Source organism: Clytia hemisphaerica, unplaced genomic scaffold (genome assembly GCF_902728285.1).
Source record: "Clytia hemisphaerica strain Z4C2 unplaced genomic scaffold, Clytia hemisphaerica genome assembly, whole genome shotgun sequence".
Lineage (NCBI taxonomy): Eukaryota > Metazoa > Cnidaria > Hydrozoa > Leptothecata > Clytiidae > Clytia > Clytia hemisphaerica.
The window spans coordinates 85,231-110,660 of NW_027104513.1; the positions used below are offsets into that span (position 1 = coordinate 85,231).

The 25,430-nt window shown below is 35.3% G+C and overlaps 1 protein-coding gene across 1 annotated transcript; it reads right to left on the minus strand.

The window, feature by feature from the left end:
* Positions 1 to 7,330: 7,330 nt before the first annotated feature.
* Positions 7,331 to 7,840, minus strand: LOC136821934 (uncharacterized). The gene has a single exon (XM_067078150.1). It carries the CDS (start codon positions 7,838 to 7,840, stop codon positions 7,331 to 7,333), a length of 510 nt encoding a protein of 169 aa, XP_066934251.1.
* Between the last annotated feature and the right edge of the window lie 17,590 nt (positions 7,841 to 25,430).

Consider the following 25,430-nt stretch of genomic DNA (forward strand, 5'->3'; position numbering starts at 1 on the left):
TCACTTATATCCTTAGGATCCTTAGGGTCCTCAGGCTTTTAGAGGATATCCTCAGGATCCTCTCTTTTGCCTTGGATACGGCTTGATAAAAAATCAATATTTTAATTTCCTTTTTTATCTCTCCTTCTCAAAATATGAACCTTAGGATCCTTAGGGTCCTCAGGATATTGCGAGGATATCCTCAGGATTCTCAAAAATTTATTTTACATCAATTATTTTTCATTAAAGAAAGTGAATCTTAGGGTCCTCATGCTTTCCCAAGGATATCCTCAGGATCCTAAAAAAAGTTTTTGAAGTCAATTATTCCGAAACTCAATTTTTGGAAGTCGTGCTAATGTAACAAAACTTTCTAACGATATTCTTAATGTAGAATCATTTTTTTCATTATAAAAATATATTATAAAAATGAGGATCAATCTAAATCTTTTTATCATAATTTGTAACATCTTCAAAAGCGTCCCGTATAGGACTCCGAAGAGACTTGAAATCATCAAAGGTTTGGTTGCTGAGCTTACCGAAGAATTCAACGGAGATTGACAGTATTCGACGGAAAGCAAAATAGTTGACATTTACCAAGATGAAAAACAATTGAATAACTCATTTCACATCAACGACATTGGGAGCATGGCAGAACATATGCATCGCTTTACAAATATGGATTCGTGCAAACATAATTCCTTGCACAGAGTTTTGTTGCCGACTACACTATTTTGCTGTGATAAACTAATAAAGATCGAAGGAAGAAAATTTGCACACATTAATGTTTATACCGAAAATGGATTACAAACTAGAAGCTATCATGGTAACTGTGGAAAGTGTGGAAATTCCTTTTATTATGGATTTAATGAACATAAGAAAAACAAAACGAGACACTTCGATTCTATAAATGCCTTAGATTACAAATTTTCTAAATCTGGGCATGCTTTATAAAAACGCTCATGAACAATATTGATTTGCAAATGTGCATAGGAGTTGTATCTTTCGAAAGCGCTACTGAGATATACAACAACATATGGAAAACATCTCTTAATAAACGTCAACTTGAGGAGGCTTGGTTCATTTTCAAAATATTACATCATATTACAATTCTGATATTGATATTGAATTAATATGTGATCAAGTTTACCGAAAGGTCCGAGAAAATATAGACAACAAATGGCTAGATCATAAATGTAATGAGCAAGGATGTAGAAATCGTTTTGTTGCTATAGACGGCAACGAAAAACCGTTATGATCCATTTGTTCTGTTGAAAAGAGTAGAATCATTGGATCAATAGGAAATGTTAACACATATGATGCCTGCATTAGATATCCTGTTCGGGGAAATCAGCATGTGAATGCGTCAAAACTTTGCAAGTTTCATTCTGATGGAAAGTCAAATTCTACAAAAGAACGATTGGACTTGAGACCAATTACGAGAAGCTTTAGTAAGAAAATTCCTCCTACAGTCACTTCTGGCATGGGTTGTAAAGTAGATGAGAATGTGGATCGTTTCTACACCCGTACTGCAGGTATGTTTTACATTTTCCGATCGTGTGGAATACGCTTGTCTCACTTTGAAATGTACACGGCCGAGATTTTGAGTTCCGTCTTTCTGTGGCTTCTAGATGTTTTTGGAGAAATTCCATCTACGGACCAAATCAAAGGAATTGTGTATGATGTGCTTGTGATTTACACCCGTTTTTCAAACGACTAAGTTCGGAAGGTAATGAAATCGCTTCAAATTACATGAAACTTTTACATATGGTAGATGTATTTCATGCTGAGAAACATACCATGCCAAAATGCGTTTTGACATCTCCTGAATGCAAATACCACCCGTTCTTGGAGATTTGAATTTGTTGGTGATATGAACACGGAAGTTGCCGGACAATCGTTTAATCGCTTAAATCCTTTTAAGTTCATAACTCGAAAAACGACATACGCTCGACGGCTTTTATTTTTCAAATTTCTTGACGATTCTTATAACAAGAGACTGTCTTCAAAAATCGACTTTTTATAAACTACTGAACCGTCAAATCAACAAATAATTTTCATTTGTTAAATTGAACCTCATTAACGTTTTCGAATATTTTATTGATTGTTAATACTGTAATTTGATTATATTTATTAAGTGCTTCAAAAAATCATAAAGTGTTTTTTTATAAAATAGTTGAAGAGAGTAACGGATTTTTTGAGACTAATTTGATTAATGAATATTATATTTTCGCACAGCATAAATTTGTACTTAAGATGAGAGTATCAATTGGGTTGCGCTACTTTTCCCGATCTTAAAAATCAGAAGCAAAGTTCATTATTATTTCTATATTATGATAAGTTGTTGCTTGTTTATAACTTACATTAAAGTTAAAAATATGATTTTCACTGTATCTATACTTATTGTTTCTTCATTCCTTTACATTTTTGGGTCACATGGTTCGCTATTATTTAATCACGTGTAATAATTATATAATATTTGTCACTCCAAGCTTGAATATCTTTTGGTCACGTTATAACAAATTGGTCACGTGTATATAACAAACTTACATATGTTTTTTGACGTCAATTTTATCTTAGAAGTCATTCTATTGCGAAAAAATAAATTAACGTTAATTTGTTATTTTTCTTGGTCATATGAGATTTGAAGAGTATCGAAGAAAGACAGACGGTACAAAATGGTATCTACTCACGGATCAATTAAAATCTTAAAGAAGATTTGGGAAATCATTGATGGGCTCATGAAAGGACTCCAGGATAATGATCTTACACTTCTTTGCGTATATGACGAGTTCAGTACTCTTGTAGATTCTCTCGATAAAGGATCGAATGGTAATTGTGACAAGGGCCGATATTTAACACTTTGCAGTGCCGTGACATGGTCTAAGAAGACGAAAACTAATGGTAAGTTATTAAACCCTTTATATTTGAAGAAAGGTTATGCTAAGTATGCTAAGTATGAAATAATAAGGACTATCTGAATGAAATCTGCGGAGATGAATTCTTATTTTTTGATACTTTTCTTCCTCAGCTGACTTTTCTACAAAAATCTAGATTTTTTTGATTAGAGATTATTGCTAGCGTCTCCTTTGCTTAAGGCAAAAAAAATTGTCTAAATTCATTCATATTTTTCATATCTTCAGGAACAATGACTTTGAAAGACCCACGCCACAGTATCATCTCATATAAACAGCCGTTTTACGCTATCAACTTTGCACGAAATAATCTTCAGGATGGATTCTTTCAGCGTTTTCTAATCACTGTTCCCCAAGAAGTTTTCGTGATGTTGAAAGAAAAAGAAAACGCAGTCAAAGCAGACGGAGCCTCAAGTATCATTCTCTCCGATATATTGAGGAATATTTACAATATCTGCTGTGAAGAAGTAATTAACATGACATTATCTGAAGCTGCAAAAGAATTATACACGAAGCTACACGATGATGTTCAAACCTTTCGAAGAGACAACCCTTATGGCGAATCACGGGTCAGTATATAGTCAAAATCCATTGGTATGGTATTGAGAGTAAGTGCCACTATTTGCATGCTCAGAGAGTCGCTTAAAACTATCAATACTCCTGGAACTAAGATTGATACAATCGTCAACGAGAATGATTTTAAAATGGCTCGTTACATTGTAGAATATTCAAACAATATTGGTTTTATACTAACAAACGAACCCGAAATTCCAGTCGATAAGCCGTCTGGTTCTTCTCTAAAACAACTAGTACCAAATGGTGATAACATGAGTATGGACTTCCTTGTCCAACACAACAAGACTGTCAAACGAATTTGCAAAAAGGAACGTACTCCCTTATCAATGATTACGAGAGACAATATTTAATTTAGACTTTGTAAAGTTGGGCTTGGTACTATCGGTGATAAACAAAAATTATTCAAGCGATTCCACCCTGATGATATAGAATGTCCTGACAAAGAAAATGGCAAAAACTTAACTTGTTTTAAATAGATAACATTATTTTTGATTTTTGAAATTTTGAAACTATCTCGATCCTTTTTTAAGGTTTGGTGTGCCATAGTTTTTCCTCGGTTTTGACAGACAGTTTATTATTATTAACTTTCTTGACTTCAAGTACTCCACGTCTTTTTTAGCGAAGTTTACGGGTATTTTTTGAATTAGGACTTTGTTGAATAATAATGTATTTTTATGGATTACAATTTAATGAATTTCGTTTGTAATTTGAATTATCTTTATTTAACGAACTGAAGTTTTATTGCATGAAGGCTAATTATATCTTTTTTAATTAGCCTTTTTAAATAATGTTCATCATGATACAATAACCCTATCATACAATTTTGACATTTGAGTCTCTCATTTTGTATCAGGAAAAGGGTCTTTCTTTTGGTAACGTTTACCTACTAATAATCTTTTACAACATTTTAACCTTTTGATTTTAACATGAAAATTCCTAATGTACGCATTATTCCATCTTAGGAAGATTTACGATATTTTGAGAGAAAAAAAGAAAAAAAGTGAGGATCCTCAGATTATCCTTGCAAAAGCCTGAGGACCCTAAAGACCGGTATCCACTTGCGCGCGCTGCGATCGCATATTTTGGCTTCAATTATTTTTGCTTGGAAATAAGATTACGTCATAAAAATGTAGCGCGCGCTCAAAAAAGAAGTTGAACACATTTCAACTTTTTTCAACCGTTACGTCAGATCGCGCCAATGGAGTTGCTTCATTTTTCTTTTGACCAATAGCGTGGAAGCTTTACTCGAAAAAGTGCGATCAAAGCGCGCGCAAGTGGAGATCGGCCTTAAGGATCCTAAGGTTCATATTTTGAGAATAAAAAAAGTGAGGATCCTCAGGATGTCCTCGCAAAATCCTGACGACCCTAAGGATCCTAAGGTTCATATTTTGATAAAAAAAGAAATAAAACGAGGATCCTCAGGCAACGATGTAAATATAATAGATAACCAACTACCTCTAGAAGGCACTTCTCCCAAGAGAACAACCATTGTTTTCCTATTGAAATGAGCACTCCTTTAAATAGCTCTGTGTGCAGTGCGTGTTATGCTTTTAGCTAGATTTTGACACACTTTTTGACATCCACTGAATTGATAGAAAATTTGAATTGTTATTTACTGCAAATTTTGGAATTTTTTTCAAAAGATAAAAGTACCAATCTTTAGACAAATTGACTACGGATCGGCCTGATACCACTTAATCTTCAACTGGATGAATAAACGCTCATAAAATGATGTTATCTGAAAAATATATGTGTGATTTGAAGTGCGATATCTCACGAATGAAAAGTGCATGAAGGTTGCCTGATACAAAATAAACAGGTGAATATTTATAGAACAATAATATCTAATTAAAAAATTCCTTCTGTGAGGCTGCCTATAGGAAAATACACTTTTTCTAACCCAAATTTTGGAAAAATATACATCACGTGATCGATTCTGTCCAATAGAAGGTTGCAAATGAAGCAAGTTTTTATTTAATTGCACTTTTTACGATGCAAAATGTCATTAATATTTTTACAACCATAACACGGATGTTTTTTGAGAATCAAGGCAAGTTGGTTATCTATTATTTTTACATCGTTGCCTCAGGATATCCTCACAAAATCCTGAGGACCCTAAGGATTCTAAGGTTCATATTTTGAGAAAAAAAGAATAAAAAAAGTGAGGATCCTCAGGATATCCTCGCAAAAGCCTGAGGACCCTAAGGATCCTAAGGTTCATATTTTGATAAAAAAAGAAATAAAAACGAGGATCCTCAGGATATTCTCGCAAAATCTATTCTGACGTCAAATAAAAACTGAACGGATGTGTTGTTAAAAGATGTAAAGATGGCGGAGAAAATTAGGAAAATCTACGAAAACAACCGAATTCAGCATCAATTTACGACCTTTGCAGCCCCTCTGAATGTGTTACAAGTGAAGAAGGAAGATTCAAAGACACACTTGAATGTAAAAAGTGCAATCGAATCGTACACTACATTTGTTCAAAGCTCCCCGGTTATCAAATCTAGTTATGTCTAACATACAAATCGAGAGCTTTTGTCTGTCAAAACTGTGTCGTGATCACCCCTGATCTATTGGAACGGGTCAATTCATGTGAAACATCAACAGTTTCAGGATTCTGAAAGGAGATAAAAGCTTGCAAAAATATAATGAAAGCCCAGGACGTAGAAATCACTCAACTAAAGTCCAAAGACGTTAATACAATGATCAGCGAAATAAAGGATAGCTTTGAGACCAGAATGGCAACGATCGAAAAGAAGATGGAAGACATCATTGAGAAGAAAGGAGAAAATAGATCACAAAGCTACGCAGCAGTCGCGTCGAGGCAAATCGAGAAAAACATAGAAAACGTACTTCGAAGGGAAAAACAGGAGGAACGACAGATTCAATCCACGGCGTGCAATCTAATTCTTCATGGTGTTGACGAATCCACTGAAGATTCAGAGGAGTCAACCAAAATCTACGACGAAGAATATCTAAATGAAAAAGTCTTACCTAAGAAACTAAGCTTAAGGAATATAAAGATTGAATAAACTCAAAGAATCGGAAAATTTTCAAAGGAAAAGGAAGATGAAAAACGCTATCGACCAATAAAAGTTCGATTTGCAAACGAAGAAGACAAAAATACAGTTTTAAGAGCAATCACTAAAGGAGAAAAATTGCCCTTCCGTGTGCCAGAAGATCTTACGAAAAGTGAAAGGAAGACAATCAAAGAGTGAAAGCCCAAGAAATGAACACGTCACTAAAGGATGCAAGCTTTAAATTCAAAGTCAGGGGGAGCCCTAGAAAAAAACTCTATCTTAAGAAAATTGTAAACCGAACAAAGAGCGGTTCATAGAGGCCCATGTGCTCGCACGGTGGCCTGCGAACTTGTATAGCATTATTATTTATTAATTTAAAATCCTGGGACCCTAAGGATCCTAAGGTTCATATTTTGATAAGATACAAAAAAAGGTGAGGATATCCTCAGGATCCTGAGGATAAATGTGAAAAATCCTTGCTTAGCTCTTTTTACTGGGAGAATCCATTTGGCTTTACTGTTAAAAATCAGACACACCGAGTGACTTCACTCATAGAGTACTTACTATCTTCATAAAAAAAGCCTAAGGAAAAATTACACGCTTCACTACAGTAAAATAATTAGTTACAATTAAAAGGACAGCCGATGTAAAACCCCTAATGGAAATGACATCAGCTGTAAAATAATAAACAAAGCAATTAGCAGAAAAAGTTAAGACATACAGATAAGTAAGTAAAACGTCATATTTTCAACACTCCCACTTGACGTTTTACGTATAAAAAATAAAATCTAAATAAATTTCAAATCCGTTAGTCATTAAAGTCATTAAACCTTTTTAACATTAAGTCCCTCTCTCATCAGTAGGGCAATACTCCAAGTCAATTACTTTCTTTGCGACAGCATCGCGCACGTGATGAAACTTAATGTCAATGTGTTTGGTTCGAGAGTGGTGAGTTGGGTTTTTTGCCAACTCAATAGCTCCTTGATTGTCTTCAAACATTTTTGTTGGATCAGTTTGCTCGAAATCCATACCTTTGAATAAGGTTCGTAGCCAAATAACCTCCTGCGTTGCTTGAGATAAGGCTACATATTCAGCTTCGGTTGTCGAGAGTGCAACGATCGATTGACGCTTGGATTTCCACGATACTGTAGAATTTCCGACTTTGAATACGTAACCAGAGGTGGATTTTCGTGTATCAATATCTCCAGCCCAATCAGCATCTGCAAAACCGTGAAGCAAAATATCTCCTGACTCAGATCCTTCGTAGATCAAGCCATAATCAAGTGCTCCTTTCAAATAACGCAGAACTCTCTTTACGCCAATCCAATGTTGTTTGCCAGGTTTTGACATATGTTGGCTCAATGTCTTCCTCTAGATCTCCATTTAAGAACTCTGTCTTGACGTACATTTGATGCAGTTCTAAGTCGAGTTCGTTTGTAATCGCAAGTACGGAGCGAATTGAATTGTATTTTGCGACAGGTGCGAATACGTCGTTGTAATCTATTCCGGATTTTTGCGAATATCCTTGTGCTCAAAACTCCCACTGCTGCAGATATGTCTGGACGGGTACCGATTGATGCATAGGTCAAACATCCGATCGCTGATCGGTAATCCTTTAACTTTACAATCTCCTCATCGTTGGGCAACTTTTCGAACTTCATACTTGGTTCCAGAAGTGTGGCGACTGGTTTGCATTCATTCATATTAAAACGATTAAGCACAGATGAAAGAAATGTATTTTGATCAATAGTCCAATCTGCGATTATTACGATCTCTCTTGAATTGCATGCCAAGGATGAAATGTACCTCACCTTTGTCCTCCATTTCGAAACGTTCCCCGAGTTTCTGTTTCTGTTCTCGAAGAATCTGGATGTTGTTAAAGGCGATAAGTAGATCATCGACATATACAGCAACGATAAGGGTAAAGGATTTGTCTCCTTCTGTGATTTGTTTGTTGTAGATACAAGGGTCAGCGTCGTTTCTAGTGAATCCTGATTCTTTAAGGAATTCGTCCATCTTTTCGTTCCAGCATCGGGCAGATTGTTTAAACCGTAAATGCTTTTTTGCAACTTGCATGCCCTATTGGGATTGTCCCTGTTGACGAATCCTTCAGGTTGTTTCATGAAGATGTCTTCCTCTAGATCTCCATTTAAGAACTCTGTCTTGACGTACATTTGATGCAGTTCTAAGTCGAGTTCGTTTGTAATCGCAAGTACGGAGCGAATTGAATTGTATTTTGCGACAGGTGCGAATACGTCGTTGTAATCTATTCCGGATTTTTGCGAATATCCTTGTGCTACAAGACGAGCTTTGCATCTTTAAATTTTGCCATCAGCTCCTCTCTTATGTTTGAAAACCCACTTACTTCCTACTAGGTTTTTGTGAGGTGGCATTTCAACCAATTTCCAAGTTTCGTTTTCGATCAATGAATCGTACTCATTTTGGATAGCGTCCTTCCAAAGTTCAGCATTCGGGCTGGACAATGCCTCCTCAATGGTGGTTGGTTCCTCTTCGTCAACTATGGCGATCGATGCAGCATCTATCAGATTCCACCATTCGCCAGTCAAGACGTTTAGTCTCTCATGCGGTCTCCTTGTGCGTACAGGTCTAGCATTTGGGCGATTTTCCGGGTTGTCTTCAGGTTCGTCTGGTTCGGTCGATTCAGGAAAGAATTCAAAGTTTGAATTAGTACCGTCAAACTTTTCGATATCGAAATCCTTTTCCACAAAGGTTACGTCTCGGCTTCGGAACATTTTTCTGGTTTGTAGATCGTAAAACTTGAATCCATTTTCGTTTGATGGGTAACCAACAAATATACATGAAATCGATTTCTTGTCGAACTTTCCTTTGCGTTTGGTATCTGGAACGTGTACGTAGGACTTACATCCGAAAACTTTCAAATTACTCACATCCGGTTTCTTTCGGTGCCATATTTCATAAGGTGTGGTCTCCTTCAGAAATGCTGTTGGACTACGATTTCGGACGTAGCAAGCAGTCGAAATAGCCTCAGCCCAAAATTTAATCTGTTTCTGAGCGTGATGCAACATCGACCGTGCAGTTTCTAAAATAGTTCGATTCATACGTTCGGCAACTCCGTTCTGTTGAGGAGAATACGGTATAGTCAGTTCACGCGAGATTGCACGGTCGGTACAAAAACTTTGCGAATTCGGTCGACGTATATTCACCACCATTATCAGAACGTAAACGTTGGATAGTTTGGTTCTCTACGTTCAGTCGTTTAACTTTCAGTTCCGTTCGATTCTCGACAAGATTTACAAATTCGGTAAATTTAGCCAACACTTCTGATTTATGCTTCATCATATATATAAACGGTCGTATATCTGGAGTAATCGTCGATAAACGTAACGAAATACCTGGAACCTCCCACTGAAGGTACATCCATGGGACCACAAACGTCACTGTGAATCAATTCAAGTAATCCCTTTGTGGTGTTCATATATTTCTTCGGGAACGGTTGTCTATGTTGCTTCCCCATCGCACAACCTTCACAGTTTCGATTTACTGTCTCCTTCAAGTCGAAATTAAGGCCGTTGACCATTTCCTTCTTGTTCAGTAATTTTAAGTTGTCGTAGCCGAGATGACCATTTCGTTGGTGCCATAAATCGATTTCGTCCATTGCGTTTCCAATATATCAAGTCTGATCAGAATTTATCGTGTTCAGTTTATAAAGTTTACCGTGTTTCTTTCCGACGCTATAACGTTTTCCTTCGATGGATATTCCGCAAGAGTCTCCCTGGAAATCAACGATATATCCTTTTGTTTTGGATTTTCGGTACAAAAAGAACATCCTTTAAAACAATTTTAGCTTTCTCAGTCGTATCCTTAACTGTCAAATGTACATCGCCTTTTCCATAAGAGTATAAAATACTCACATCAGCAAGTCTCACTGTTATAGGTTCTTTAAAAGCAACATAATTTTCGATACTTTCTTTTTGGGGCGTCATATGTTGGGTAGCGCCAAAGTCTATCCACCAATTTTCGTCTTCGATTCGATTCGATGATTTTAAAGCGAGTTCGGAATTTGCTTGTACATCAGATACGGCTTCATCTTTTGCGAGTTTGGCTTGACCTTCTTTCCTTTTAAGATTATTTTTCTTCTTGTAACATTCTCGCGCAAAGTGTCCAGTCTTTTTGTCTAGCTTTGAGATCAGAGCTTCAGATGATGTTGGGCTATTCTCCGACTTCTTCTCACTTTCGTGGATTAAACGGTCGCGAACGTAATCCCATGTCAAGTTATCATCCGCGATTGTCTCTAAAGCGGTAATTAGATAATTGTAGTCATCCGGTAAACTGCCGATCAAAAGGATCACAAGATCTTTCTCGGCAATTGCATCGTCGATGGCTTCTTTTTTTTTTGGCAATTTGATTTCGTTGAGGATAGACGAGTCAAATCCAAAATGGCTGATACAAGTTTTGAAAAGAAATTAAACTCTGTGACTGATAAACTTGTTAATGTAAAGATTGGAGATATGATTGACTCATCATCAAATGACTGGCAAGATGTTCTCCTCTTGATTAAGGAAAAAAAGATGAAGAGACAATCTTGTGACATCGAAAAACTTGAGAAAGAATGTATAGAGAGATATCATATGGACCACACATTTTTTGCTGCAGCTATTTCGAAACTCGTCGATATGAAATGTATAATGCAAATTCTTTGGCGTGGTAAGGTTACATTTTCACTCCTATCAGTAGAAGTTGCTCCTTTCGAAGTCCCTCCTGAAGCCCAGTTTCATCCCAGTTCTGATTTCATTGATTTCAAGAAGTATGTTACCCCGGGGGGGTACTACCCTTGTCGACCGACGGGGGTGCTCCGCTGAGGTTCGAAAAATGGACCCTACGTGGGACTCGAAATTTGCGAAAAAAGTGACCCTGAATGGGACTGAAATTCCAAAATTTTCTCAAATTTTCTACTTTTTCCCCAAATTTTCCAGAAATAGGCACCCTACGAGGGACTGATTTTTCTATTTTGGTGTTTTTGCGACCCTACCTGGGACTCGTTGAGGTTAAAAAAGGTACCCTGATCAGCGGAGCATCCCCGTAACCCATCTTGCCCTAGTACCCCCCCCCCCCCCCCGGGTATGTTACTGATAGCTTGGGAATGTTGAATCTTAAAATTGAAAAGTATCAATCTAGTCTTGAGATCAAGGATGTTGTCATAAAATTGTTACGGGAAGAATTAAAAAGTATACAAGAAACTCTCAAATCTGTTCTTGCTCAAAATTCGGAACTTTTGAAACGCTTTTCTCCCTCAAAAAAGTTGACTACACATTCTGAAATTATACACGAGAAAAATGTACTTTCTGAGATAATAGAGGATATTCCATTTGATGAAAGTGTTATTACAAATCTCAACACATATAATGACCCGCTGAAAGACTTGACAATTAGAGAGCAATTATTAAAAATTCGAACAAAAAAAACATGATGCTTTTATAACACACACAACAGAAAATAGAGAGAACTTGAAAGCGAAAAATCATTCTGTTATTAAATCGTCGAAAGAAATCACACAAAAAAGTTCATCTCAGAAAAATCAAAACAAATCTGCTTCTAAACGAAAAGATGTTCTAATATGCGGAGATAGCATGTTAAACAACATCGAAGGAAATGGTGTCTCAACGAAGTCAGTCAAATCAATTGTAAGAAGTTTTCCAGGTGCTGATTCAACTGATATGATCGACTACTTGAAACCTTTGTTAAATAAAAAGAAGCCAAAGTATCTCATATTACATGTAGGTACAAACGATATCACAGTTAAAAACCTTGAAAAAATCCGAGAAATGATCAATCAAATCACTCCTGAAACAGAGCTGATCATATCAAATGTGATTACTCGCAATGATAAACAAGGAATTCAATCTGAAGTAAATGCTATTAATAGTGTTCTTCATGATTTTTGTGAAAAATATAATCTGTATCTTGTTAACCATGACAACATCACTCGGAAAATGTTGTCCAAAAAGAAATTGCACCTAAATGGCACTGGAATTTCACGTTTTGCTCAAAATTTGAAAGAATTTATATTGGATAGTTATTGTTGAGATGAAATTGATGACCAGAATGATGATGTTCTTGAACCTGACTTGGACGACCTTAGTAATGGTAATTTGAATGGTTGGAAATCTTTTTATTTTAATTAAAAACTCATCTAATTTTATTATCTCCTATCTTAATATTAACTCAATTCGAAATAAGTTCTCTGACCTTCAGGTTCTTGTGGAAAAAACTTTTGATGTAATTACCATAGCAGAATCAAAACTCGATGAGTCTTTTCCTAGTTCTGACTTTAATCTACAGGGCTACCAATTTCCTCCTTTTCGTATAGACTGTACATCAAACAGTGGAGGCCTCTTAACATTTGTGAAAAGTGGCATTTCTACACGTCACTTGACCAATTTCAAGCTAGACCCTGCTCTACATATTCTTCCTTTAGAAATAAGACTTAGGAAAGACAAATTATTGGTATTTAATATTTATAGGCCAGATAGAATTAACATAGATTTATTTTTTAATACTTTATCCAATGCTATACACTTTTATGAAGTAGACTATCACAATATCATAGTCATTGGTGATTTTAACCTTGAGCCTACTGACCCCAAGGTAGCACGTTTCCTCGAGTTGAATGACATGTCAAATGTCATGAAATCAAAAACTTGTTTTAAATCCGAAAGAGGTACGTGTATCGACCTTATCTTGACAAACTCAAAAAACAGCATCAAAAATACGGGAACAGTAGAAACGGGGTTAAGTGATTACCATAGACTAATTTATACAATGCTAAAGTTAAAGTATACTAAATTACCACCAACAATTATCAAGTATCGAAAATATAAAAACTTCAACGAGGATCTCTTTCTATATGAGCTAGATTATTGTGTCTCTAGAAATAACATTGAAAATTATGATGAAGTTGAAAATATTTTCAACAATATTTTGAATAGGCATGTACCTTTGAAGACCAAATATCTTCGCGCTAATAATAAACCTCATGTTACCAAAGATCTCAAGAAAGCAATCATGAAGCACTCTCATCTCAAAGAATTAGCAAATAAATCTCAAAATTCTGAAGATGAGGCAAGTTATAAACGCCAGAGAAATTTGGTCGTCAAACTTAACAAGAAAGCAAAGAAAACTTTCTTCAGCAATAACACCGGCAAGTCTAAACACTTCTGGGATGCTATTAAAACAAAATTTTCAGATAAAAACTGCAAAGCTGAAGGAGGGATTCAATTGCTTGAAAACAACGCTTTACATACATCAAATGAAAGCGTTGCCGATATTTTCAACTCTTATTTTAATAGGGTTACTGAGACACTCGAATAGTCAAAACTCAAATCAGAGTTCCGGTAAAAAAATTATAAAACCATTTGAAAAACATCCAAGTGACAAAGAAATAATTTCTCAAAGGAACACTGACGAGGTTTTTGATTTTTCCAGAGTTGAAGAGACTGACGTTCTCAAAGTTATTTCAAGCCTAAATAAATCTAAATCTGTAAGTGGGACTATACCAACTCGTGTGCTTAAAATTGCAGCAAACGTCTGTGCTCCATTCTTAACTTCATGTTTTAATAAGTGCCTGGAATCTGGGACATTTCCAGACAGGCTTAAGCTTGCTGATATCACTCCTGTTCTCAAAAAAGGCTCCCTTACTGATAAGGTCAATTATAGACCAATAAGCTTACTCCCAGTTGTTTCCAAAATCTTTGAGCGTTTAATAGTAAATCAATTGAACGCGCATCTCGAACCACATTTCTCAAAACTTTTGTGTGGTTTTCGAAAAGGTCATAGCACTCAACATGCCATCTTGAACATGTTGAGGAATTGGCAGAGTGCTATAGCAAATGACCAAAAAGTGGGAGCAATCTTAATTGACTTATCTAAAGCCTTTGACTGTTTACCTCACAACTTACTTTTGGCAAAACTCTCGGCATACGGGTTCAGTGAGAGTGCTGTCCAATTAATGCACAGCTATTTAAGCAATAGGAAGCACAGAGTTCGTATAGTTTTCTCATTTAAGTTCATGGCTCGATATTTTATTAGGAGTACCCCAAGGGTCTATCCTTGGGTCATTACTTTTTATTATATCCATAAACGATCTATTTTATATCATAGATGAAATTTTAAATTTTGCAGATGATAATACTTTATCTTCTTCTGGATCAAACTTGGATGAAGTTAACGCAAACCTTTTACACCAACTAAGCATTGTTCTTGATTGGTTTAAGCATAACTCAATGGTTGCAAATCCCTCCAAGCTTCAACTTATTTACCCCGGTACTTTTAATGCCGATGTTTCTCTTCCTGTTGGTAAAAACAACATTAAGAACGTCGATGTCGTGAAACTTTTGGGTATAAAAATCGATGCAAAATTATCTTTTATTCCTCACGTCACCGAATTATGTAAAAAGTGTAACCAAAAATTAAGGGCATTGAGAAGGGTGAGACATTTTTTATCAGAAGATCAAGCAAAACTTCTTATAAACTCCTATATTCTCTCACCATTTAACTATTGCCCATAACTTATTGAGAAATGCCACCACATAGCCTTACTTTCGACTACAAAAAACGCTTAAAAGTAATGGAAAATTTAGAAAATCCCTTTGTATTTGGAGAAAAAAAGCTAGAGGTTTAATAGAGGAAGCTAATACCAAGGAAGAAACTGTTTTTCAATCCTACGTGCAAGATCTTAAAAATCAAATTGAGTTTTTAGAAGATGAAAAGTCTAAACCTGAAGAAAAAATTGGGTCATTTCTTAAAGATAATGAAGTCCAAGTTTTCAAAGACGGTAAATATTCAGATGAAATAAGGCAGGTCTATGAAGACCTGTTATGTTATGGGCTTGAATCTGTTATTCGAAATTTATTATGAAATTTATGGAGGGTTCCAAGCTTTTAAAAGTTATTTTGATGGGAATGGTTGGGTTGTTTGGATTGAAAACTCAAAATTGTGGATATGAAATTCTGTAGTGTTCTACAGTGTTGCATATATTTTTATGTTTTTTAGCAAAATTAAAATTTTACAATTTTAGATACAGCGTTTTAGGACAAAAATCAGACAAAAAGTTTTGCAGAATAATATTATCAAAAACTTTTTCCTTGTGAGATTTAATTGAAATACTGGAGGAGTTCTTTTATCAATGGCAATAACTTTGATACGACTTTTCAGAATTTTAATGTATAACTTTTGTCTGCTTTCTTTGGAGACAATCAGTCTTGAAAGGGGGTTTGCTAGACAAGAAATAGGGAGTAAATCATTGAAATTAAGTTTTGGTAATTCCTACTCAAGTTAATGAAATAGGTAATGTATCAGGGATTAGATTTTATCAATAAAATTGGTAAATCTTATTTGACTATAAATTACTATATATACTTTTAGAATAATTAAAACTTGCATCACTTCAAGTTATTCTAAAGTCAGGTCATTTTATTTCATAGGATTATCCAGAAGACGATGGTGGGGTTACAGCCGAGATAGTTTATTATGAAGATATTCCTCCAGCAGTAGAAGTAGATCAAGATCGAGAAGAAGACCAGCCAGAAGTAGATCAAGAAGCAGAAGGAGAATTAGTTGGAGAAGAAGTCGTTCAGCCTGAAGTAGACCAGTTAGAAATAGAAGAAGACCAGCCAGAATTAGAAGAAGACCAGCCAGAAATAGAAGAAGACCAGCCAGAAATAGTAGCTTTAGAGGATCAGCCAGAAGTAGCACAAGTAAAAGAAGACCAGCCTGAACCAGCTCAACCAGAAGGACAGATTTTGGTACCCAACAACAATCGAGGGCGTGGTGTAGCGGTCAACAATCACGGACGTGGTGCGGTGGGCAACAATCGTGGACGTGGTGCGGTGGGCAACAATCGTGGACGTGGAGCGGCAGTCAACAATCGTGGACGTGGTGCGGTGGGCAACAATCGTGGACGTGGAGCGGCAGTCAACAATCGTGGACGTGGTGCGGCAGTCAGCAATCGTGGACTTGGTGCGGCAGTCAACAATCGTGGGCGTGGTATGGCAGTTAACAATCGAGGGCGTGGTGTTGCAGTAAACAATCGAGGGCGTGGTGCCAACACCTATCGTAGGCAGGGTGCCAACAACTACCGTGGGCGTGGTTTCCACCCTTACAATCAATTGAATAAACATACCATTCCGATGCGAATTCTTGAATGTCACAATCTCATGTTGAACACTATTAACCATATAAATTGATTCATTCATTGTTTATTAGTTATTCCTGAAGAAGAAAAAAAAACATAAGTAATGATCTTATTTACTTCTTACACTGTATACATTCACTATAATTGACTTAAAGCATATAACAATTGATCAGAAATTGCGATTTTTTTGGACAGACGGGAAATAAAAACAATTTTAAGAATAATTACCTTCACTTGCAAATTAAAATTTAGTTTGAATAATAATTTTGAAATTAGAAACAAAAATCTTTTTTTTGATCACAATTTTTAATACCAATAATACTTGAGAGAAAAATAGTCGATAATCAAAATTTTCTTTTTTAATCACAGGTTAAATAAATAATAATATTTAAAAAAATGTTGGCTTCCTAAATTAATTGTTGGATTAATGAAGGGTGCATTTGGGTGGATATTTCCCCAACCTGGAGGGGTAAGAAAAATTTCCATTTTTATAATCTATATATTCTTCAAAATCCTTGTTTTGCTTTTGAAATTGTGTCAGGTTTATCCTTTTTTCTGATGGTTTTGGTGCAAAACTACAAATCAACTGAACTTTTGGAACTACTTTAATCTATTTTGTATTTTATTCATGCCTGTCTGTAAGATATTACCAGATAATCTAAAAGTTTGAAAATATTAATTTGATCTATTTTCATCGATTCATTCTTCTGTTTATAATTTCAGCTGATCACAGGAACATTCCATTTCAGGCAAATTATGTATTTTACAGACCGGTTTGTAAAATACCACCAGGTTGTCCGAAAAGTATGAAATTTTAAATTTGACCCATTTCCATAAATTCCTGCTAGTGTGCAAAATTTCAGCTGAAACCAATCACGGGAACATGCATTTTCAGTCAAATTGTGTATTTTACAGACCGGTCTGTAAAATACCACAATGTGGTCCGAAAAGTATGAAATTTTAAATTTGACCCATTTTCATAAATTCCTGTTAGTGTGCAAAAATTCAGCTAGAGCCAGTCACGGGAACACCTATTTTCGTCAGTATCATTGTTAAAATATCAATTTGATCAAGCAATTTACAGACTGGTCTGTAAAATACACAAGTTTTGAAACACTCTTTTGAATAATTTTATCGGGATTAGAAAGCTTGCATAAACATCCAACTTTCCTGAAAATTTCAGGAGGAATTGTTTGACCCTTAAAAAGATATGACATTTTGAATCTAAATTTCAACGTTTTTTAAATGTTTTTGGTGCCGTTCGCTGTAACCAGTTTAGCCTAGGGGATTTGTTACCAAAAGAGCTAATTTTTGCTTCTTTTCTACAAAAATGTCATATCTCCGGAACCGCTTATCCGTTTGAGGTCAATGACCCCTCATTTTTTTGTATTTTTCATCCTCTTTCTGAATAACTTACTTTCAAAGTGACCTGATGAGTTTGTAATTTTGGCCTGGCCACCCTATCCCTAGTAAACATCTTTTTCTTAAGGAGCACAATAGGTGGACTAGACATAACAAAACCTTTACTTGATTTTTTTTTCAGTTTTTGAAAGATAAATTTTTGGTCAACTTTCTGAAGCGTTGGGAAGATCAAGTAAATGCGAAAACCAATCTTACACAAGATGAAAAGAGACGCCAGCTGCTCAGTATCCAAACCAGAAATGGATGGAAAATGACTGGTGAGTGGATATTTTCTCTTTCGTGAAGAAGCGAAAAGTGCATCCATTTTAATTCCCATCTACTAATATAAAGAGTCAAAAGAAGTAGAAGGAATCAATTGAAAGGCCTTTGAAACTGATTTTGAGCGTGAGGAATCAAGGTCGCGTGATGTCCAATCGGCGTAGTCGAGCTCTAGCCCATTTTCATTGGATGAAAAATGTCCTAGAGCATGAGCTTTTCCATCTAAGATATTCTTTATACTTATAGTTATTTCGTTTGTGGATTTATCGAAAGAGCTGTTGTCAAAAGGAGATGGGTTGTTTATTTTTTCGGAAAGATTTTCGCAAGATCCCCTAGAAGAACATTTCGGCCGTCAAAGACAAAGGGGTGGAAGCAACGACAATCCTAATTTGATCGAATTCGGAAGACAATGGCTATCCATCAATGTCATGAAATCCGAAATGCTTCAATCAATCGGTGGAAATGCTCGTGGAGCAGCTCAGGCAAATCAAGGCATGTCCAAATTTACCTTTTTTAATTTTTTATCACTGTTTCCACTTGTCATAGCATATCACTTCATACATCGAAAGAAGCGTATTGGAGTGTAAATCACTGGAATAGCTGTGCCATAATTAATTTTTTCACCCAAAAAAAGATATTAGGCGAAAACCAAAATATGCTGACGTCAGCAAAACTTGTTTTTTAAGTAACTCCAGTTTGACTTATGGTATAAACATGAAATTTGGACAAAACTTGTATATTAATAATAGGAACATTTTTGCATAATTTTTTTTTTCAAATTTTGCTGACGTTAGCAGAAATCAGCAAAATTCGAAATTTTGCAATAAAGTGCTGACGTCAGAAAAATTTCAAAACATTTTTTTTTTAAATGATTCTTTTAATGGTGTGCAACACAATGATGCTTGCCTTCAACTGTAATAATTATACAAAACGTGGAAGGCCTTGTAAGACTTCATTAGACCAAGTTGTTGAATCAAGTGGATTGTCAATTGATGGTCTGTGCAATCGAGCACTAGACAGAAAATAGTTATATGTTTTTTGAAATATTTATGATGATTGGAGTGATTCACTCCCCTATAGTGCTATGATTAGTATTTGGTAAAATTTATATATATAGTCAAGAAGTATAAAACCTTCAACTACTCAAAATGGAAACAATAAAGACGAAACTCACAAAACAAAAAGACAATATAAATACAACAATCAACATAAAAGGGGTAGCGGAACGACCGTTCCGTTTTCGCAAAGCAAAGAAATTTCGACACTAACAAATTATTTTTATAAGTCAAACTTTTATTGATAATGTTTTCCAACTCAACTCTTTCTTTTTTATAAGAATTTTATAAGAACAATACGAGGCTCAATAATTAAATACGCCGGGTTTTGAGCAATTCAAAAACAATTTCAGGCTGAAAGTGCAAAAAAGGACAGCCAAACCTTTATAAAAATTTACCGGTTCTTATAAAAAATAGTGCAAGTGACAAAAAAGAACACACATGTTTCTTGTGCAATGGCTGAATGACCAACAACAAAGATATTACATTAGGGGCCATTCAAAAAGTACGTTCGTCCAAATTTCCCTATTTTCAGACCCCCCTCCCCCTTGTTCGTCAGCGTTCGTTTTGAAGTACCCCTCCCCCGTTTGAACGTTCGTTTTTATCTCAAAATTTTTAACCCCCCCCCCTGCTCTCTAATTATCTAATAATTGCTAAACAATTATAACATACACAATTGTTTAGGCGATTAACAATTATCTTCGGTTATCGATTCAAAGAAAAAATGTAATTAGGAGATAGATAGAAAAATATTTTTCATAAACTAAGTTAAAAGTCGCGCTTGTGACAAGCACCCCCCCTGCAAAAGCGAACGTACACAGATCGACTTGAACCCCATCCCCCCGTTCGTTTTCGTTCGCTTTTTTGTTGACCCCCCCCCGGCGAAGAGAGTACTTTTTGAATGGCCCCTTAAGGCTTTAGGCTGGTAGTTTATCTGAATAAATTGAAAGACTTTTATCCCATCGTTTTGTGACTTTTCGAAACGATTACTTAGCTCTCTACAAAACTTTTACAAAGACAAATTTATGAACAATTCAAAAATCATTTCCCTTCGAAATTTAAAAGAAAATAGTGCGTAGTTTGAAAGATGATCTTGAGCTTTTCAGCCATTAGAACCTAGTATAAAATCTCTCAAAATGTGCTACCTCTTTATGATATCATTCACTTCAAATGTAGTATCAATTTTCCGAAAAGGAATCAGCAGCCTTGCATTAATTTCCAGTAACTTATCAAGACTAGTGAGATTTTTTGCGTGATGAAATTTTGTCTTTTTGTGAGTCTATTTTTGCGATATTGTGTGTTCGGCAAAAAGATGTTCCCAATGTTTCATTTATAAAATCAATCCAAACCAGTCCAAACTAATTTTTCAAGAACCTTGCCTTGCAAAATAAAATTCAAAAACTTCTATAATTCATATAAGTATATTAAAGTAATTCTATTACTATTTATTAGGCGGTAATAATAACAAGCGTTATCTACAATCTCACGTCAAAGAGTTTATAAAAATATAAATTGATTCGCCAGTAAAAAACACTTTTTTGTGAAAGATATCTTGTTTGAAAATATATTCGAGCTAGCAGCAAAACACGGCGATCTTGATTCGGAACTATGGCGCAAAAGTGAAAGCGTTCTGTAAAATACATCGCGGACTTACGCCTCTTCTTTATCCCTTTTCACCTGTACATAGTTTGTTTTCCGTGAGGTTTCTGTTATGCACAAAACTGTACATGCTCGAAAATCAAAACAAACATGGCGTCACAAAAAGTAGTTGTGCTGGAAGCATTTCTCAAGGACGTATATGCTAACACGAAGAAGAATCTCTCTAAGAAGTTGAGAGACAATAACACCATTAAGTCAAACGCAGCCAACCCATATGATCGGGTTGTAGTTATTGGAAAGGTTCATATTTGGATTTTCGAACGACGACTCTCTCTTCTTAAATACTGATGACACTACTCCTCGTCACCACCACCTGCATGCTGATGCTACTACTACAACAACTGCAACCAAAGTATTAAACATTCCTCGTAACAGTAATTTCATGGTGAATTCTATAACAGATCTTCAGAAATATTTTCCGATAGAATCGATATTGAAATTCCATTCGTCTGGAGATGTGACTTTAATTACGCCGTGGATGAAGCTAGCAGCCGACATGGGTTTGAAATTTTTGGATGGATCGCACGGCACATTTGAAGAGGGATACTTAGTTATTCCATTAATGGAGATACCTGAAAGCAATGATGTAATGATCTTTGTACTATCGAATGGGTTTGACTTTAACGATGAAATCCCAGAATGGGTCAAGGATAACACTCTTGGTAACTTGTTTTTAAAAATGCGACCCAACAATTATGAGAAGAACACCTGGAATAGGAACTGTTACTTTATCTGTCAAGGACCAGGATGAGTCTTTGATCGTACGTGAGCAGCCATTGAATTGTGGCGATTTTCTCAAAGTACGCTCTGAATACCTTCAAATTCTTGGCTTTTTCCGCGCATACGACCAACCAAACTTTAATTCTGTTCGGTTCAGTAAACCAATTCAGAAAAATGCAAACAATGCCCTCTACGAAGTAATCCATCAACCGTGTTTTAAAGGGAACATTGCAAGAATTTCTAGTAATGGATTAAATGTGCACCACAGTGTCACAGTCAATTTTGACAAAGTTGACGAGAACAAATTTGGAACCTTAAACATTCAATTTAAAAATGCGTGCTTTAATTTTCTTGGTTTTCTAACTCATGAAGTTGCTGTTTAGTAATATTTATGACATGCTATTTATGATATTCATAGTATTATTGTGGTGGCAAAATGTTAGATGTGCTACAGTACCGTAAACAGCCATAACTTGCAACACGGACTTAACTGTTTTTAAATTATTTGAATGCGTTGATTTTGCTTCAACCTCTGGAATACTATTTTGAACATTCCTTGAAAAAAAAGAACGAAAACGTAGCAATCTGAGGAGAAAACGTCTGTGTTGCAAGTTGTTGCCGTTCACGTTATTTTATTGAAATCAGAGTTTGTGAAAAAACACTTGTTACTTGTGACTTTTAAGGAACATGATGATTTAACATTAAGCTTTTTTCCACCAATAATCATGGCTGTCAAATCAATTTTTCAATAACTGCTATATATATGATAGGGAAAAATAGTACAGAATTATCATGAATATCTAGATATATAGATGTGTTTTTATTTTGTTGGTTTTTAAGTTCTTATATTTTTTATCATTTTAGTTTATTGCAAGTTTGGCAGGTAGTTAGAGCTTATCATAATTTAATGAAGTTGATCAAACTTTGTTTTTTTAACAAAATGTGTTTTTAAATATTACCTACCTACCTGCCTACCTTGATTATATTATGTTTTAAGGTCCCAAATTAGTTCTGATAGCCATTTTTTTCTAGATTGTTGTGACACCATTAGTGCACATTCAATCCATTTTGATTAATTTGAATTATCTGTTTTTTTGTATGATCAGAAATCCCAGGCGTACTTTTCGAAAATCTCCATCATTCTTAAATTTTTTGAATTTACCTTTGATATTACTGGTTTTGCGCGTATTATAATTTTCGCACAGATGCCTAAAAATGCACGAAATTTAATGCGGTGATTATGCGCAATGCATTTTTCCTTGGTCAAAATGTGCAGATGTTATTTTAGTGTTTATTGAGAGTACATTTATCTTTTAGAACATATATGTGGTTTATACCAGCGACATTTAAAATAATATTTATGCGTCATATTTTATTCATTTAACACGAGTAGATTCCCATTTTTTTGTATTTTATTGAGAAAAGTGAAAACATATTGAAGATTTTAACAAAAAAATAAAGTTTATTTAGCCATATATTGATATTTTTAGCAAAAAAGTGATGTTTATTTAGCCATATTGATATTTTTAGCAAAAAAGATGTTTATTTAGCCATATTGTTATTTTTAAAACTTTTTTAGGACAAATTTCTTCATTTTATTCATAAGATAGAAAACATTTATTATTTATTTTAGCTATGTTGTTATTTTTAAAAGGAACATTATAAACAAGATGGTGCTTATTAATTTCGCTTAGCGAAAGTATTACGATAGCCTTCCGTGTGTCTGGCTGGCGAGACATTTTTTGGGGCGCAAATTATGGCGTGGGCGTTTGGCTGCGGGCGTACTACGGCAAATATTCTAAAGGTGGACTCACTCACAAAGATAAAAAGTGATAAAAAACAGGGCTTTTCTTAATAAATAAAATACGCTAGTGCAAAAAGTGTAACCAAGCCTTTGTAAACAATCATTGTGAAACTTTTTAATGGCTGCTTGATTTATGCACATCAGACATGCTTTTGAAACTTGCTGCTGCTGTATAAATTTTTATCATATTTTCTGGTCTTTTGTAGAGTATTTAAAGAGGTTTGATATTTGTTTACTACTAAGTATTTTGTGTAGTTAGTGAATGCACCAATAAATTGATCATGCTCAGTAAGCAGTACAAGAAGAGTTAATTTTCCACAACAAACAACAACATTATTAACCCTCTCTTCTCTTCAAAACTACAAACAGCACAGGTATGATCTTTTTTTCCTTTTTTCACCAGATAGTTATGTGTTAATAGTGAAACTAGTTGTGACAAACAGTCAGTTTTAGCAAGTACCGTGAAGTCGGGTGACTTGCATCTCAGTGGAGGGTAACTTGCACAGCCATCAAATGACTGACCAATCAAAGCAGCAAAATTTCAAAACAAATGAACTACGCAGCTCCGCTTGCAGCTCTAGCCTACCATTTTTGTTTTGATTTAACTTTGTATTTTAATGACCAAATAGACCTTTTTTTAAAGAGGCAGCCATGTTGAATAATTATGTACTCCAGCATAAAAACAATGATACAGCCATGCATAATTTTTAAAATATGCATGATACAGTAATTATGCATGGCTGTATCATTGTTTTTATGCTGGAGCACATAATTATTCAATATGGCTGCCTCTTTAAAAAAAGGTCTATGGGTCATTCATTTGAGGGCTTATGCAAGTTACCCGATCTCACAGTATTTCTTAGAAATCATTTCAATTGAAATTCAGCAATCATTTTTGTATAATCGAAGCGACCCTGCCTAGACACTGCCGTACATTGTCATTGTACGGTGATTTAAGGTAAGGTAAGGTAAGGTGGGGTGTACAGATAATACAGCAGATTTCAAATTAACCTATTTTCACCGCCGTACAAAGCACATTTAGATCCAGCCCCACTGTACACCACCGCACAATGTACAGCGGTCCCTCGTTAATGATGACAGTTTTTTATCCAATGAAGTTTGATTGGTGTTCGGTGAGTTTGGTTAGTAAAAGTTCCAGATTTTCCTCCCTGATGGGATGATAGATATTGGCTCGCTCTTTAAACTTTAGCGTGGGCGTCTGCTAAATAAGCCGTCGGAATGTAAAAAGAATGGAAACAAGGTAATAAATCAAACTAATCAAGCTTCAATCAAACTTCACCGATCTTGATACACATTTTGCTAATTAGGATTTTCATTTTGAATCATGCTACCGTTGTTTGTATAAGATTCCCATTTCTGCACTAAGAATCTTGTTACTTTTCTGGAATCTTTCCCCTTTATTTTTTCACGGGATAAACATCAAGAGATTGGGGAGGGTTTGTTTAATGGGATGCCGTTTAAAGCAGTTATAAAGGAGTCATAGTTTAATCTCAATGAGAATTGTTTCTTTAAAGCTTAAAGTTGGCTAGTTTTTACCCTGCCATTTTTTAGTCCAGAAGCTGGAGCTCAACTACTCAACTGATGTCTGGGGCGGGGTGGGTTAGACCTGCTGTCCGGGGGATCAAAAGTCACAATGTCCAGGGGGGGGGGTAAATTTCCAAAAAATGTTATATCCTTCCCCCCCCCCATATTCAATTTTTTTCTGGAAAAGTCAAATGATTTTGATGGTGGTTGGCCATCATTCATATCAGAAAGTAGTATACAACAGATTTTTCTGACTAGCCATTTTTCTCAGTTTTAGATAAATTCTACTGTTTATAGAAAGAAGTT